The following is a 14,353-nucleotide window of genomic DNA, read 5'->3' as shown; positions in this document are numbered from 1 at the left end:
ATCAAGTGATTTTGAACATGTGCCCTGTCGGAGCCACGGTAATAACCCTCCTGTTGTGTTAGGGGGCTGGACAGGAATGTAGCCATCACGGGGTGACTGGGGGGGACACAGAGGAAAGCAGCTTTAGGGACAGCACTGTCCCCTCTGTGGCAGGAGTGACCCCCAGCCCGGTCCCGGCTCGGGGCTGCCCCGGGCCCCGTTCGGGAGGGAGCGGTTCCGAGGGACGGGGCGGTGAACCGGCGCCGTTCGCCTCCCGTGGGGCCCGTCGAACAACCGGTCCCCGCGAACCACCCTGGCGGCGGAGGCGGGGGCGGGCAGAGCCCGGGGGCGGGCGGCGGCGAGGCGGGGCGCGGCGGGAAGCGAAAGGGCGGCGGAGCGGGAAGTTGCCAGAGCGGCGCGGCCATGGACACGGCGCCGGCGGGCCCTGCGCCCGGCCCCGGCCCTTCGCCGCTGCTTGACCTCCACGCCGTGCCCATGGTAGCGCTCAACTACGGCGTGCGGCGCCGCCTCGGCCTCTACCTCAACCCGCGGGCGGCGGCGGCCGCCGACTGGACGGCGCTGGCGGAGGAGCTGGGCTGCGAGTACCTGGAGATCCGGCGGCTGGAGGCGCAGCCCGACCCCACCGCCGCCCTGCTGGAGGAATGGCAGTGCCGCTGCCCCGGCGGAGCCACCGTCGGCCGCCTCCTCGACCTCCTGCGACGCCTGGGCCGCCACGACGTTCTCCTCGACCTGGCCGACAGCGTGGGTGAGGCGCGGCGGAACCCCGCACCCGGGCCCGGCCCGGCTCCCTCAGGGCCCGGCTCCCTCAGGCCCTTCCCTCAGGGCCCGGCTCCCTCACACCGGGGCGGCCCTTTCCCTGAGGCCCTTTCCCTCAGGGCCCGGCTCCCTCAGGCCCTTCCCTCGGGCCCGGTTCCTTCACACCGGGGCGGCCCTTTCCCTCAGGGCCCGGCTCCCTCACGCCCCGGCGGCCCCTTATCCTCGGCGCCCGGCGAGGCCGGAGCAGTGCCCCACGGCCCTCTGTCCGCCTTCGGGGGGGAGCGGGGCTGAGCCGTCCCGCGGTGGGGGGGCCATGGCATGGAGGGGCCGTGCCCTTCGCCTCGGGTTTCTCTCGGGGACGCTGCCGCCCTCTGCGACAGCAGGGACCCCCTGAGCCCGGTGCTTCCCTTACGCCTGGGAGCGGGGTGCTCTTTGTGTTGGTCTTTGCTGCTCTGTCCTGGCGGGGTGTGTGTGTGTGATGTTAAGAAAAACCCCCACACAAGCAGGAAAGCCCTTCCCAGGCTGTGGAGTGGCCTCCTTGGAGGCCTGGAAGCCTCACCTGACATAGTTTCCAGGAGAGAAGGGAGAAGAACGCTGTATTTCTGCTAGCCATAAGCCTTGCAAAGTAATCAGGAGTCTTGTCTAATCCCAAACCTACAATAATAAAGTTTCTGTGTGTCACAGGATGCTTTGGGCCAGGTGAGGCCAGAGAGAGCTTGCACCAACACAGGACAGTGTGAAAATTATGACGTGTGGGTCGAATGTGATAGGAGATGCTCACAGGGAGAGATGAGGGATCTGTGGAACGGGATAATGGAAGGGAAAAATAATTAACTGGATAATGGAAGGGAAGAAAATTTCCTTGCAAACTGAAAAAAAAAAATTGAGATAGGTCATTGAGATGTAGGAAGGTCCTAGTGCTGTTTTGATAAGTTGTTCTTGATAGACTCCTTGTATTCTTCACGATCACGGAAATTCAGCGGGAACCCAGCTGTCATCAGAGGGGGAAATGCATTGCCGAAGGATTTACAAAGCCAGAGACTCTGATGAAGTCCTGTGTTGTATAATACAGTTTACTGGGTTAGTGGTGAAGAAATAATAAATCTCATTTCCTGTTATGGAGAAAAGTGAAGATGTAGAAATTCAGCCATGTAGAGAGCCTGACCAAGAAGCGGTGGAGGACTTTCCCATGCTCCTGTGGTTCTTCCTACTCAAGAACACATCCGGAAGACTCGGTTTGAGGAAAGACATAAAAATCAGTGTGTTTTGTGATCCACCGGTCTGAGATTCATAACAAATAGTAGAAGCTTCCAGCTGTGCGAGAGAGCTAGAGCTTTGCACAAACATTGGGCATCACCTTGGTTCTTCTGGCCCTTGAACTCAGGAGCTGGCCCACTGGAAGGGGACACGGTGGACGGTCTTTGTCAGAGCCTGAAAAGACAACGGCAGAATGAGTGGGAGGAACCTGACCTTCAGGAAAGTCACAAGTTTAGCCCGGCCATGGGTCACACTGGTAAGAGGAGATGGATAAATTCATGGAAGAAAGACCCACTGAGGGCTATTCAACACAAAAGTCTTGCCTCTGGCTCAGGAAATTCCTTAACTACGAATTAATTGTCCAAAAGATAGATTACAAAAATAGACTGTAGATTATACCTAAAAGATAGATTATTTGAGGAAAATATCACTGTACACTTACTTTATTCTTATGTTCTCCCTTAGGCATCTGTTTTTGACCACTGCTGGAGACAGGATGCTTGGCTAGATGGACCCTCAGCCTGACCCAGCATGGCCATTCCTATCTCTTATTTTTTTTGGCTGAGGACTGCAGCTAGGGCCTGCGCCCTGTTGCTAGCGCTCTGAACTCTTGCACAAGTCTGAGATATTTACACTCGTAAGAGGAAAGGAAATGGATGGTTGTAGGCACTCTTAAGCACAGTGTTCCTGACACCAGGGGCATCACTGCAGTGGCATTCAGCTCAGAATCAGAAAACATCAGTATTGAGGTTTCCGCGGTCTGTGCTTTCATCGCAGGAGGTGCAGATCTGGGGCGCAATTCGGCTGCCCACACAAAGGCATGTCAGGTCATTTGAGAGGCGTCGGGATATCCCACATGGCCTCTGCCTCCTGGTGGACACAGGTCATTAGTAGGGCCAGTGTCATACCTGCTGGCCTGTTGCAGATGTCTTGGACACTCTGGGATCGCGCACGTGACACCTGGTGTCTTTGTGTGGGCAAATGAGCCAAGCTCCTTTAGTTCCGCTTTCTCTGTACCGTGGGGCTGTATTCAGCAGCTCCCCTGTTACACGCTCTGGAGTACAGACACCTCCAGGATGCAGCTTTACCATCCCCACAGATCTGCCCTGTGCGTGATCTTTCTCAGCGGCTTGTTTTGTTGCACAATCATCTTTAGGGATGGGAAGCTCTTTGGTACGTTTGTGCTCTTTCCTGCTGAAACTCAGTTATTTTTTTTTCTTCCCAACTTGTTATAAAAGTGCTGCTTTGCTGCTTGACAGTTACAGGGTCTGTTTTCTCTCTCTCCTCATTGTGATAATCATTTTGCGCTTTTAAGTTTCATGTTTTTATTCTCTCTTTCCAATACCTCAGGCTTTTGTTTAACTGCTGGAGGAACGTAAAGCCTGTGCTGTGTTAGTTAGATGCTGGGTGGAGTGGGACAACTTGGAGGAGTTTCTTGCCACTTCTTTGTGTTAGTTCACATCCATTTTCTTGTACAGTCAGGCAGTGTTTCCAACTGGGGACTAATCCATGCCAAATTAGTGAATGTCTCTCGTCCCTTTGGGTTCGCCGGACCTATTGGCACTTCCAGGATGACAGGGCCCCCAGTTTGCACTTGTAATAAAACTGAAGGTCCAGTGTTTTGGTTTGGGAGCTTTGCCCAGCTCTCAGGTTTATCCTGTAGGGATAAATGGGGTCTGGGATTACAGCATGATGCCATCAGAACTGCGAGCGTAGGCTTGCCTAGGTGAATCAGGAGAACGCTGGTGTTAATGAGCGCGTGTGTCAGCCATGAGTGGTGTGGTCATGAGCTCTGGGCACCCATTGAGACAAACGCAGGTCAGGCCAGCATGGACACCACTTTTGCAGCTGGGAGAAGCAAGGACAGAGGACATGGACCAAATACACTTAAAATGAACATTTATGTAGCGAGCACGAGTATTTGTATGCCTGTAAATAGTTGCCTGTTCTTGCCTATTCAGCAATATTTTGTGAACCTGGCTACCTAGGGGATCACGGCACACGTAAGGTGGTGCCTGCATGTCAGTCCTTCCTGTGGAACTTCTGAACCCCTTGGTCCGTTTGAAGCAGTTTTGATCATGGTTTCAAAGACACTGACTCACCTGACATGAAATGTGCACATCTTGTGGCAACAGGCAGCTGGCAGAGAGCAGGCACCCGAGTTTGTGCTTTAGTGAGAGAAGACCTGAACCTTCTGGCTGGTAGAGAACGTGGCTGATTCTTCTCTCTGCTGCAGGACTGGGAAGGAGAGAGACAGACTGGGAATGCCTCAGCCTCAGGAAAAGCTTTGGTCAGATCTGACACTTTATTAGATTGAGGACAATCCAGTCAGGAGATGCAAAGCTGAAGTGGAAGCAGAGGATGGGGCTTCAGGAGCTGGGCTCATTACTGGTTAGGGCTGGGTTCAACCAGTGCTCCCTGGGGTCCCACCCGCATCCTGCACTTCCAGGAGACCCTTTACTCTGCTGCCGCTGTTGTACCAGCAGTCTGCATGCCAGCCTAACGCTCTGAGTGATGAATACTGTTCCGATTGACACTTGTTTTCTGGGTTTTTTTTTAATCTTAAGCAAAGGAGAAGGTTCTAGGGAGTTTCATCGTTTTGTGAAGTCCTGGTTTCAAATCTCCTTTTACTTTCAAGTTCTTCCGTAATTGCATATTGCAGAGTGTCAGAGGCTGCAGGGTTTCTTGTCACTTCTCCAAAAACTTTACATTTAGATTTTTCATTCATTTTTAAACAAAATCTTTTCAGAATAGATCTGTGTCCATCACTGCCCTGTTCGGGAAGTTCACAGCAGCAAACGTGACAGGCCTGCTTGCCCTTCAGTTATCCTAGAGGGGATAACTGCCCGATCTCCGCTAGTTGTTGATGATATAAAGCCTGTTTTGGGAGCTTTATAGATATAATTTATAGATAGAATTTTACATGCTCCTCCTGTATGTGGGGAGTGGATGTACTCATCATCACCCACAGGTCTGTCTGACGAAGGCTGGTGATGTGAATCGGCTTGTGTGTGTCTACGTTTCTTAGTAAAAGACAATACTAAGACTTCTAATTATTTGATGATTTTAAATACTCCAAAATGCATAACAATGAGAGCAGACAGTAGAGTTGAGACCTGTTACACACATGGAACATGGTGTTTAGGAGTACTGGGAACTAAGGATAATAGGAGCAGAATGGTTTAAAACAAATAAAAGAAAGTACTTCTTTACCCAGCAAGAATGAGCTTCAGGAATTAATTGCTAGGGGAGGTGGTGGAGGCAGCATCAAGAGCTTCAAAAAGGAGTAAGGGAAATTCCAGGACATCAGGTCCATAAACAGGTACCAAAAATGAGACAGGGGTTTTTTCCCTCTGATATCCCTGATCCATGAAATAGCTATTCCTCTTCTAAAGAACTCAGCAGTGTAAAACCGCCGTCACAGCAGCCTCTCGCCCTGGTTGTGTTTTTGCAGAGGAGGACTGTAGGAAGTACTTGCAGAGGAAGCAGGAGCAGGCTGACCAGCCGCTTCAAGTGCCAGCAGTAGACAGCAGCGTGCCGAAGACGTCAGAACTGATGGGCATCACCACCAGGGACGATCCGTATGGTAAGCACCCGTGGTTACATTGCTGCCGGATACGTCATGTTGGAATTGCCTTCAGCTGTAGCAGATCCCCGTGAGAAGAGCAGAAAACCTGTTTGTTTTCATTACTTGCCCTGAATTTTCGTAGCCTGGGCCAGAATGCTTCAGCTGGTAGTCTGCAGGCACTTTCATTTTTCCTGTTCCTTAGGGCAGAGAGGAAATGCAGCCCCAGGGAACGCCGTACCCAGAAACAGGCTGGCATAGAGCCCACTGGACACATGTGGGAGGAGAATTCCCAAAAATGTGTCCCTTAGCACAGCCTGGCACGGAGCAGCAGCTGCTGAAAGCGCAGCGGGTTGGAATCAAGGGGGAAGGATGTCCAAGCAGAGTGCCTTGGCTGCGTTGGCCTCTCTTCGGCAGATTTAACCACCTTGAATAAAAAGGGAGCCAGGTTTGAAGTACGGCTGGGTGTGAAGTGGGGGGAGAGAGGAAACACAGTTCTCTCTGAGTGTGCAGCTGTGGGCTGAGGGAGCGGACAGCCTATAACGTTCTGTGGCAGACGGAGCAGCAGCCGAGGCTGGAGATGTGTCAGCTCACCTCTTCAGCTGCTCCCCTGGCTAGTCCGACGTTGGGTGACCACCTTTGCTGTGCGTGGAGACATCATTAACCCTCCCCAAATATCCATCGACCGAAATGCCGGTGTTTGTACACGGCAGCTTTGCCTGATGTGACCCACAAGTTAGCTGTGCCCCTAACGCAGTACTCTCAGTTTGACTGACCTGGCAGCCAGTTACCCTTCTGCTCGACTGGATGCGTCTTGCGCTGGATCTGCCTGCCGGGTTGATACTTTTCTCAGCAGCTTTTAGAGCTTGACCTATTTTTTCACTGTGGTAGGCTTTGACTGGCATAAAAACTTGAAAATATAGGTATTGACGTTGATATGAAAAAAAAAATAAAAATAACACAGTGGGAAACTATCCAGCAGTATTAAGGCACTTAATTACAAGAGACATTGCTCTTAAAATGTAGCACTTTAATATTTGGATAACTGCTAAATAAACAAGAGCTTCCAGCCATTAACTTCATTGGAAAAGAGCCATTTACGTAGGATATGACTTCAGGTACCCAAATTTGACAGCCATAAAAATTGCAGGTTCCAAATTTCAAGGCCTACCTCGTAGCTCAGTAGACAGCAGATGTCAGGACACTTCTGGATGAAGGGCCTGCAGGAAGGTTTTGGTTGGGAAGTTTGAAGCCCTGTGACCCGAACTAGAGAACTGGGAGCCAGAGTCACAATGCTCTTTTAGGTGTGTAATTCCCAGAGCGTTGGGGCTCTGAGTTGAATCGTCTGGGATACTTCACTCCCTCCGGCTCTTCCCAGACTGTCTCCCCTCGATTCCCCATGGCTGGATGTTACTGCCCCTGCAGATTTTGCATGTCTGTGTCTCGGCGACCCTTCCCTCCCCCCTGCCAGCAAATGTGGGTTTACGTGAACAGGGTGGACTGTGAAACAGAGTGGTCAAGGCACAGACGTGTGTTACCTCCTGCCAGCCCTGTTATGGACAGGAGTCTGGGCAGGTAAAATGTTAAATTACCTCCACAAGTTTGGCCAGAGCTTGTCTGTCAAAGCTCCTACTTCTGAGTGAAAGTCTGTGGGAGCTAGTGAAAGTTCACTACAGGAGTTCATTTGTAGCAGAAGCTGACAGCTAAATTTTTAATGGTTTCAGGGAATGGAACAGAGATGTTTGATGCCTTCATCTGCTACTGTCAGAAAGACCTTCAGTTTGTCCAGGAGATGATCAGGGAGCTGGAGCAAACGGAGTTCAAGCTGAAGCTCTGTGTGTTTGATCGGGATGTCTTGCCCGGGACATGTGTGTGGTCCATCAGCGGAGAGCTTATAGAGAGGAGGTAAGTGAACCGTGGCTCTTTGGGACAGCTGAGTGTAATGGAACATTACGTTCATTTCACCGTGGTGGCTGCAGCGTGGTGCCAGAGAAGCAGTAAAAATCCAGAAGGATGTCTTTATGGGATTTGTTTTATGCTCTTGGCTCAAGAAGGAAGACTCGAGCATTCCCAAACATGTTGCTTCAATGTGTTCACAAGGAAGATGCCACTACAGTGATGCTGCTTGCATTTGATGCCTTTCCTTTGGCTGGAATATCCTGCAGTGGCATCCTTGGAGGTGATGTGGAAATGAACACAGCTCCAGGCCGAGTTAGCTCCACCACAGGGTTTGGAGTTGGAGGGGACAGCACTGGTGTTGGGTCTGGCACTGACTTCAAGGATCCTTCAAACCTTTGTGGGACTCAGGTGCTGGGTGACATAAAAGCAACTCCCCAGATAGAGACTGACCTAGAGGAAGTGCTTCTGGCGTGGAGAGGGCAAGTACTGGCCCTGGCAATTTGCTCTCACAATCCTGCCAAATGAGGCTCTGTGAAAAATCCCAGGGCAGATGTTTGGGTTTTAAACATCAGCCTTTCCGAGGGAGGGAGCTTGGTGTTAACAGACACCCTCGTAAGGCCTCACCATCCCGGCCCTTGTACAGCGTCCCCTTCCATAAAGAGCCTAAAATACAGCTTACAGCCAGGCACCTCAACTGAGTGTACGCAACACATTGCAGAATCAAGCTCAAAATTATGAAACCGGGTGAATTCACAGTAACTGGAGTACAATAAAGCTCTGTCCAGTTCATTCTAATATTAAGAAGTTCCTGTTGTGCTCGGTCAGTAAAGGCAGCCTGTAAGCAGATAATTACGATGGCATTGTTTGTAATACATAGACAGAGGATCAAAGATTGCCCAGATAATCCGGACTTCTCTATTTCCTCATTTTTTGGTGTATGAGTGTGTATTGGTAATGAGGTTTTTGCGTGTAACGTAGCTCTCTGTCTGTCAGTAGTCCTTCCGCAGTAGTTAGTTGCTGCTGGAACAGAGCTGGCGGGTTCATTTCTGCACCAGAGCAATTAGAGGAATACGTGCTTCTACCACTGGGAATGAGAAGCATCTCTGTTGACTTTTTTTTTTTTTTTCCCCCTCCCCTGACTGCTTCATCTTCAGGTGTCGGAGGATGGTGGTCGTCATTTCAGATGATTACCTGGAAAGTGATGAGTGTGATTTTCAGACCAAATTTGCTCTTAGTCTTTCCCCAGGTAAGACCGCACAAACGTCCTATTTAAAATTGCATATCAACATGATAATTTTTATTACAGTAACACCTCCAGCTGAGATCAGTGCACTGCAGAAATGCAGAATGAGGGGTGGTCTCAGATGTGTTTACACATATTAGATAAATATGGCTGAGAAAGGAGAAAATAAATAACAGAGGCAGTAACTTGGTCGCAGACCTGGGTTCTCACCGCTGACCTACGTTTCCCGTGTGTGAAAGTCCACCCGGGCACAGGGCTTGCCCTGGGTGTAATGCCCTTCACTGAGCAAACAGATTTATCGCTATTAGAAGCGGCCATTAAAAGTAACAGTGGCTTTGTAATTTCGTTGTGCAGGCAGGGACCTGGACTTGGTTCCTCACCCTGCTGCTGACCTTCTGCGCAGCCGCGAGCGAGAAGCTGAGCTGTCCGTGCTTCAGTGCTCCGGCTGTCAAGTGGGCTAACGCTGCCCGCTTCAGAGACGGTGCGGCTGCATGCCAGGCTTGGGAGAGGGAAAAGGTTTATAATAAATTCAGGGTGTGAGTAAACGCTAGGAATCAGGGAGCAGGTAATGAACGTGCAGCTTTTTGCAGAGATCCGGGAGTATTATGGATAGGTAAGCAAAATACGGAATGACCGTTCGACTTGGATTGGAAAAATCTGTTACATGTTTTGTTCTGAATTGAAAAGCCATCGATTTACTTCTGTCCAGCCTGTTCAGATTGCTTTTCTCTAACCAGTAGTTATCCTACAGCACAGCCTAATACTATGGAGGATATGTAATATCAGTAGGAGTGTCTGTACTTGCAGGAAAACCTCTTTTCTAGATGACGGGTCTTTTCTAGATGCAGAAAAGTCTCTTTTCTAGATGAGGTATTTGACTTGGTTTTCTAAGGGACATGCCAGAGGTTAAACTGGAAGCCAGTGGCAGAGTTAGGAGTTAGCTCCGTCATCCTTGACACAAAAATTTCATACAATGCCATAAATCACTGAACACCCCCAGCATGTTGCATCAGCCCCCCGTCATCCAGATTTGTAGCAAAGTCCTTTTAGGTCTTCCCCATTTTTTTAGTTGGCATCATGCCTTTCATTAGAACAACAGGAAAAGAAAAGCCCATCTCTAATGACCTGAGCTCTACCAGTAAAAACACACGTTTAAGTACAGGCTTACAAAAATCAGAGTTATGTGTTTGCGTGGGGTAACGTAACACACAGAAGGGTTTGGTGGCAAGTTCTGGGGGGTCCACAGATTACTTAAGCATCTGCTACCATTATGGAATCCTGGTTTCTTGCTTCATCCAGGTCTCGGCATCATTACTTGCGCTGGGCAGCACAGTTTAGGTGGTAGCGGGTGTCCCTGTGGAGAATTATAAGGGGAGAGATTCCTTTTTAGAGGAGCTGCTCCTTCAAGCAGTAGCAGTGCTAGGGAGAGCTGCCTCCTGCGCACGCCTCAGCAAAGCAGTTCATGTTAGCGGAGGGATTCCTCGCAGCCCCTTGTAATCGGTGCAAAATCAGCAGCAAACCTGGGTCTTGATGTGTGTGCTGCTGTGGGGAGCAAATGGATGTGGGATGACTCTGGCTCTGTGTAATCCTCTGCCCCTGTGACCTGTCTTCCAGGTGCTCGTCTCAAACGGCTGATTCCAGTCAAGTGCAAAACCATGAAGAACGAGTTTCCAAGTATCTTACGGTTCATTACAATTTGCGATTACACCAATCCTTGCACCAAAAAATGGTTCTGGACGAGACTTGCAAAATCCCTCATGCTGCCGTGATGCAAAGTCATGAGAGCTAGGTGCTTTTTTGTGATCTTTCCTGGCCGTGCCTTTGGACCGTGGTGTCGTTCACGCAGGGTCTTTTACCACTTCAGAACCTGGATCCTTGCAATCCGTGTTTGGAGCCTGCAACCAGAAGCAAAGAATGTTCTCTAGCACTTTTTTATAACTCGGAAGGGGAAATAAAGCAACCGCGTGGGTGTTCCTGTTTAAGTTAATCCTGGATGCAACAGCATCCAGCATTTTGTGTAGTAAGCACTGCCACTGAAAATACAGAAAATACACATTTAAAGATGGAGTGTCTAATAAAAGAAGGCTCTGTTGTAAGCATTTAATAAGATCTCAGAGCCTCAAAATGCAGGCTTTCTTAAACAAATATTTCATAATCATTTTAAAAGCTGTTTAATGGCTATAGTAACGTCTAAGGTGGTGGTGTGGGTTTTTTTGGTTGGTGGTTTTTTTTTTTTTTTAAATTCCAGTGAAATCGCATGGCTGCCTGGTGATCGGCAGGAACCGAGGTTTCAGACCCTGTTGCCTGCTTTGTGAACAGTCGGTGCCGTGAGAATGACTGATTTCAGCAGCCCTGTCCCTGCTGGGGACACTGTCCCCTGCCCTGTGCTGCAGCCCGGCTGTTGGGCAGCCCGGGGGGATGCCTGTGGGCTCTCCCCGGCCCACGCTTGTTCTCCTTCGGTCTTTGTTTTGAGAAAAGCAGAAGTATATTTTAATTGTTAAAGCCCTGCAAAGAAGTGAACAGTTCTTCGATTATTCTTAGCGATATCTGCAAAATTAAGAGTAATTATCCTTGTAATTATAACTAATGCAGAATTATTGACCTTGGTTTATTTGGCGAATGTTTTCTTCCTCAATATCACAATATTCCTGTCCTGTGTTTATTTACAGGGTAAATCCCTTGTCACTATTATTTTTGAGGCACTCCCTCAGATTTGCTCTAAGTGGTTATTTTTTGCTTGTCGAAAGCAAGAAGTGCAAGGAAACACACACTCTGGTACCACGTTGGTCTCTGTTCAGGTCATTTCCTGAAGTCATCTTATAGGAGCCTTTTATAGTCCCAGATCTTATTAAGTGTTTATGATAGTGCCTTTCTTTAGTAGAAATTCAGTCTTAAAATACATCTTTTCAGTGAAAGTCCTTACTACACAAAGTGCGGGATGCTGTTGCTCATTGACTTGACCAGTAATAGGGTGAGCACCTAAGTGGGTCCAGATCTTAAATTGTTTCACCTTTAAGAGACTTCCAAAACACATCAGCTTTTAGGATGTTGAATAAAGACTGTATTTAACTGTCAATTGGGCTGTTAAAAATATAAAAGCTAATGTTATTTTAACCGGAAAGAGCGTATTTTAATTAACCACCACAATCATTCGTGTATTTCTGTGACTAACGCGGATAGTTCTCTGCTCAGCCTTGAACTCTGCCGAGCGAGTAGTGGGTCTGCTCAGCTCTCAGTGCTCGGGGTGGGAGGCAAGGGTTCTGCCCAAAGTAGCATTTTAAAGCGACCCGTTGGTATATTAAACAGATTTACAGTAAATATTTACTTTTTAAATTGGTAAGAGAGGAATCCTGTTGATGTATCTGCAGTTGCTTGAACTCTACCACTTTGTTCATTACTTCAGCCACTGACTCATGTTGATTTTACGGCTCAATGTTTTACTCATTTACATTTGTAAGGTTGCATCTGCATGTGGTTTTCTTTTCTTTTTTAGTGAAGGATTTGTTTTAAAGCGTTACCAGGGCTGAGGCGCAGACGGAAACGTGTGCTCCTGCCTTTCCCTCGCCCACCCTGTCAATGAACGGTGCCTTACCAGAGGGTGCTGCGAACTCCTGTCCACGCGCTGGTTCCACCTGGCTGAGAGCGGCCAAGCCCTTGACTTGAACACAGTGAAGCTGGTTCATGCACCTCATGTTAGCATCAGGGGCCGTTTTCGGATAGGCCCCGCGAGCTGGGTGTTTTTCTGTCACTCCTACCAATGTAATTGCTGCCAAAGTGACAATGGCACCTCTCTGTCTTGCCAGAACAAGTGAGAAGTTTGTGGGCATGGGAGCAGAAAAGCTGATGAGGGGTTTCTAAATAGCGCAGCTTCATGTCCTGTTGCCCTCAGGCCTCTCCTGCAGAAGTGGAGACAGCGGCTTGCCTCGGGGCTTCTGCATAATCGTTAAATGTTAATTATAGAAGAGTTTCTGGAAGCCGCTTGATCCCCAGGCGCTGCTTGGGCTCCGTGAATTCTCCTACTCTGGAGTGTCTGTAAACATTAATTATGGGTCATTACTCGCAGGACCAAACCAGATTCCTCCTGTTTTGGGGAGCTGGAAGGGCTCCGGTAACTAACGAGGGGAGCGGCGGCGGAGGCGGCTGCGCTGCAGACACTAGAGGGAGGCAATGGACCGCCGTCACGGCCGCGTCCAGCTGGGACAGGAGAGGAGCGGGTTCTCTTTCTCTGCCCCTTCCACCTTCTTCTGTGGAGGCGATACCAAAAATAGTTGAGAATTCTGGCAGATGAAGCCTCTTGCGGCACCTTCTGAGCGAGTCCTGACAGGTGGTTTGGGACTTTGGGTGTTACAAATGAGGGAAAAAGAAAAAAAATAGCAGCAAAAATAATACTGTTGGTAGCAGATGACCTGGTGGTCGCCAAGCAGGGAAAGTGCTGCTTCTACAAGGGGAAGCAAAAACAAGAGCCGAATTTCTAAACCTCCTGACTTCCAGTAGATAAATCCGATATTCCAAATAATTGTGAAAAAAATTGCTCAGTGTTGCTTCAGGATCTTGTCATCACCCAGCTCTGTGCTGTCGAGTGTTACTGTTGTCGTACTGTTGCTTTATTGCAAACAGTTACAATTGTCTTGAAGGCTAAAATAATTATTTTGGGGTAAAGGGAGGTAACAGCCCTAAAATGTCAAGTACGTGCTTTAAATATGTATCCTTTTCTGTGTAAAAAACCAGTTCGTGCCCTTCGGACGTTTTCACATCTGCCTTGTGACAGTGACTGTATGAATTGTGACGTCTATGAACGATACAAAATCTAGTTACGGTAAACACATTTCAGTGGCAACTGTGGTTCTCCTCCCCTCTTTCACACTCAGTGGAAGGTCAAAATTTTGAACACCTTTAAAAAAGGGATTTAAAAAATTGTGATGTTATACTTTTTTCCCCATTTTGTTTCTTTCCCTCATTGAAATTGTCGTAGTTGAATCTGTTAGTACCAAATCATTTATTTTTATATAGATACATATATATTTATACTACTTTCTATCCTGATACAAATCTTTGTAAAAATGTACGTGTTTTATAGCCGTTCTGAAAATAGTCAACGATTCTGTGGATTTTTCCTCCTCAAAAAACCAGACTTTTGCTACTTGTGGAAACATTTTTAAAATAAAGAATTTAAACCCAGCAGGCTGAATCTTCTTCTTGGGCATCAGAGAAGAAACACTTGGTCTGAAAATGAAGCGTTAGTGAAGGCTAGTGCTTTTTTGTTTTTCTGTTTTGCCTAAACAGCTTCTTCAGGAGGTTTTTGGCCGTGCCTGGAAGAGCGAGAGGTAGAGTTGTGTCACGTCAGGAGGAAAATTATGAAGGAATTGCATTTCCTCTCCAGGTCTCAGTTTTGGCTTTTTGGCCCATGCCTTGCTTCAGCCCTGGTACCCAGCAGGCGGGGGGGAGCAAGGCAGGACTCCTGCTGCCCACCCCCAGGCATGCTGGGCCGTTCGCTCCTGCTCCGCATCCTTCCCAGAGGCCCCGGCAGAGGATAGACTGCAGGGCAGCGATCTGGAGGATTTTGCCAGCTTTATTTCCTTTGGCTCAGAGTCAACCCAAGGCAGGGAATAACTTACAAACCCAGCAGCTGCCGG

The 14,353-nt window shown here is 48.8% G+C and overlaps 1 protein-coding gene across 2 annotated transcripts; it reads left to right on the top strand.

Annotated features, from left to right (window-relative positions):
- Window positions 1–359: 359 nt before the first annotated feature.
- Window positions 360–14,137, top strand: MYD88 (MYD88 innate immune signal transduction adaptor). 2 transcript variants are annotated; one of them, XM_054192401.1, is made up of 6 exons: window positions 360–745; window positions 5,468–5,599; window positions 7,303–7,483; window positions 8,632–8,723; window positions 10,335–10,509; window positions 12,214–14,137. In XM_054192401.1, exons 1-5 carry the CDS (start codon window positions 403–405, stop codon window positions 10,487–10,489), a joined length of 903 nt encoding a protein of 300 aa, XP_054048376.1. In that variant the 5' UTR covers window positions 360–402; the 3' UTR covers window positions 10,490–10,509; window positions 12,214–14,137. The 2 variants fall into 2 exon arrangements, with proteins under 2 accessions (XP_054048376.1, XP_054048375.1); XM_054192400.1 differs by having other exon boundaries at window positions 10,335–14,102.
- Window positions 14,138–14,353: the final 216 nt, after the last annotated feature.

Source organism: Rissa tridactyla, chromosome 2 (assembly GCF_028500815.1).
Source record: "Rissa tridactyla isolate bRisTri1 chromosome 2, bRisTri1.patW.cur.20221130, whole genome shotgun sequence".
NCBI classification, from domain to species: Eukaryota; Metazoa; Chordata; class Aves; order Charadriiformes; family Laridae; genus Rissa; species Rissa tridactyla.
The sequence above is the reverse complement of the archived record's forward strand: the minus strand, read 5'-3'. Positions and strand labels throughout refer to the sequence as shown.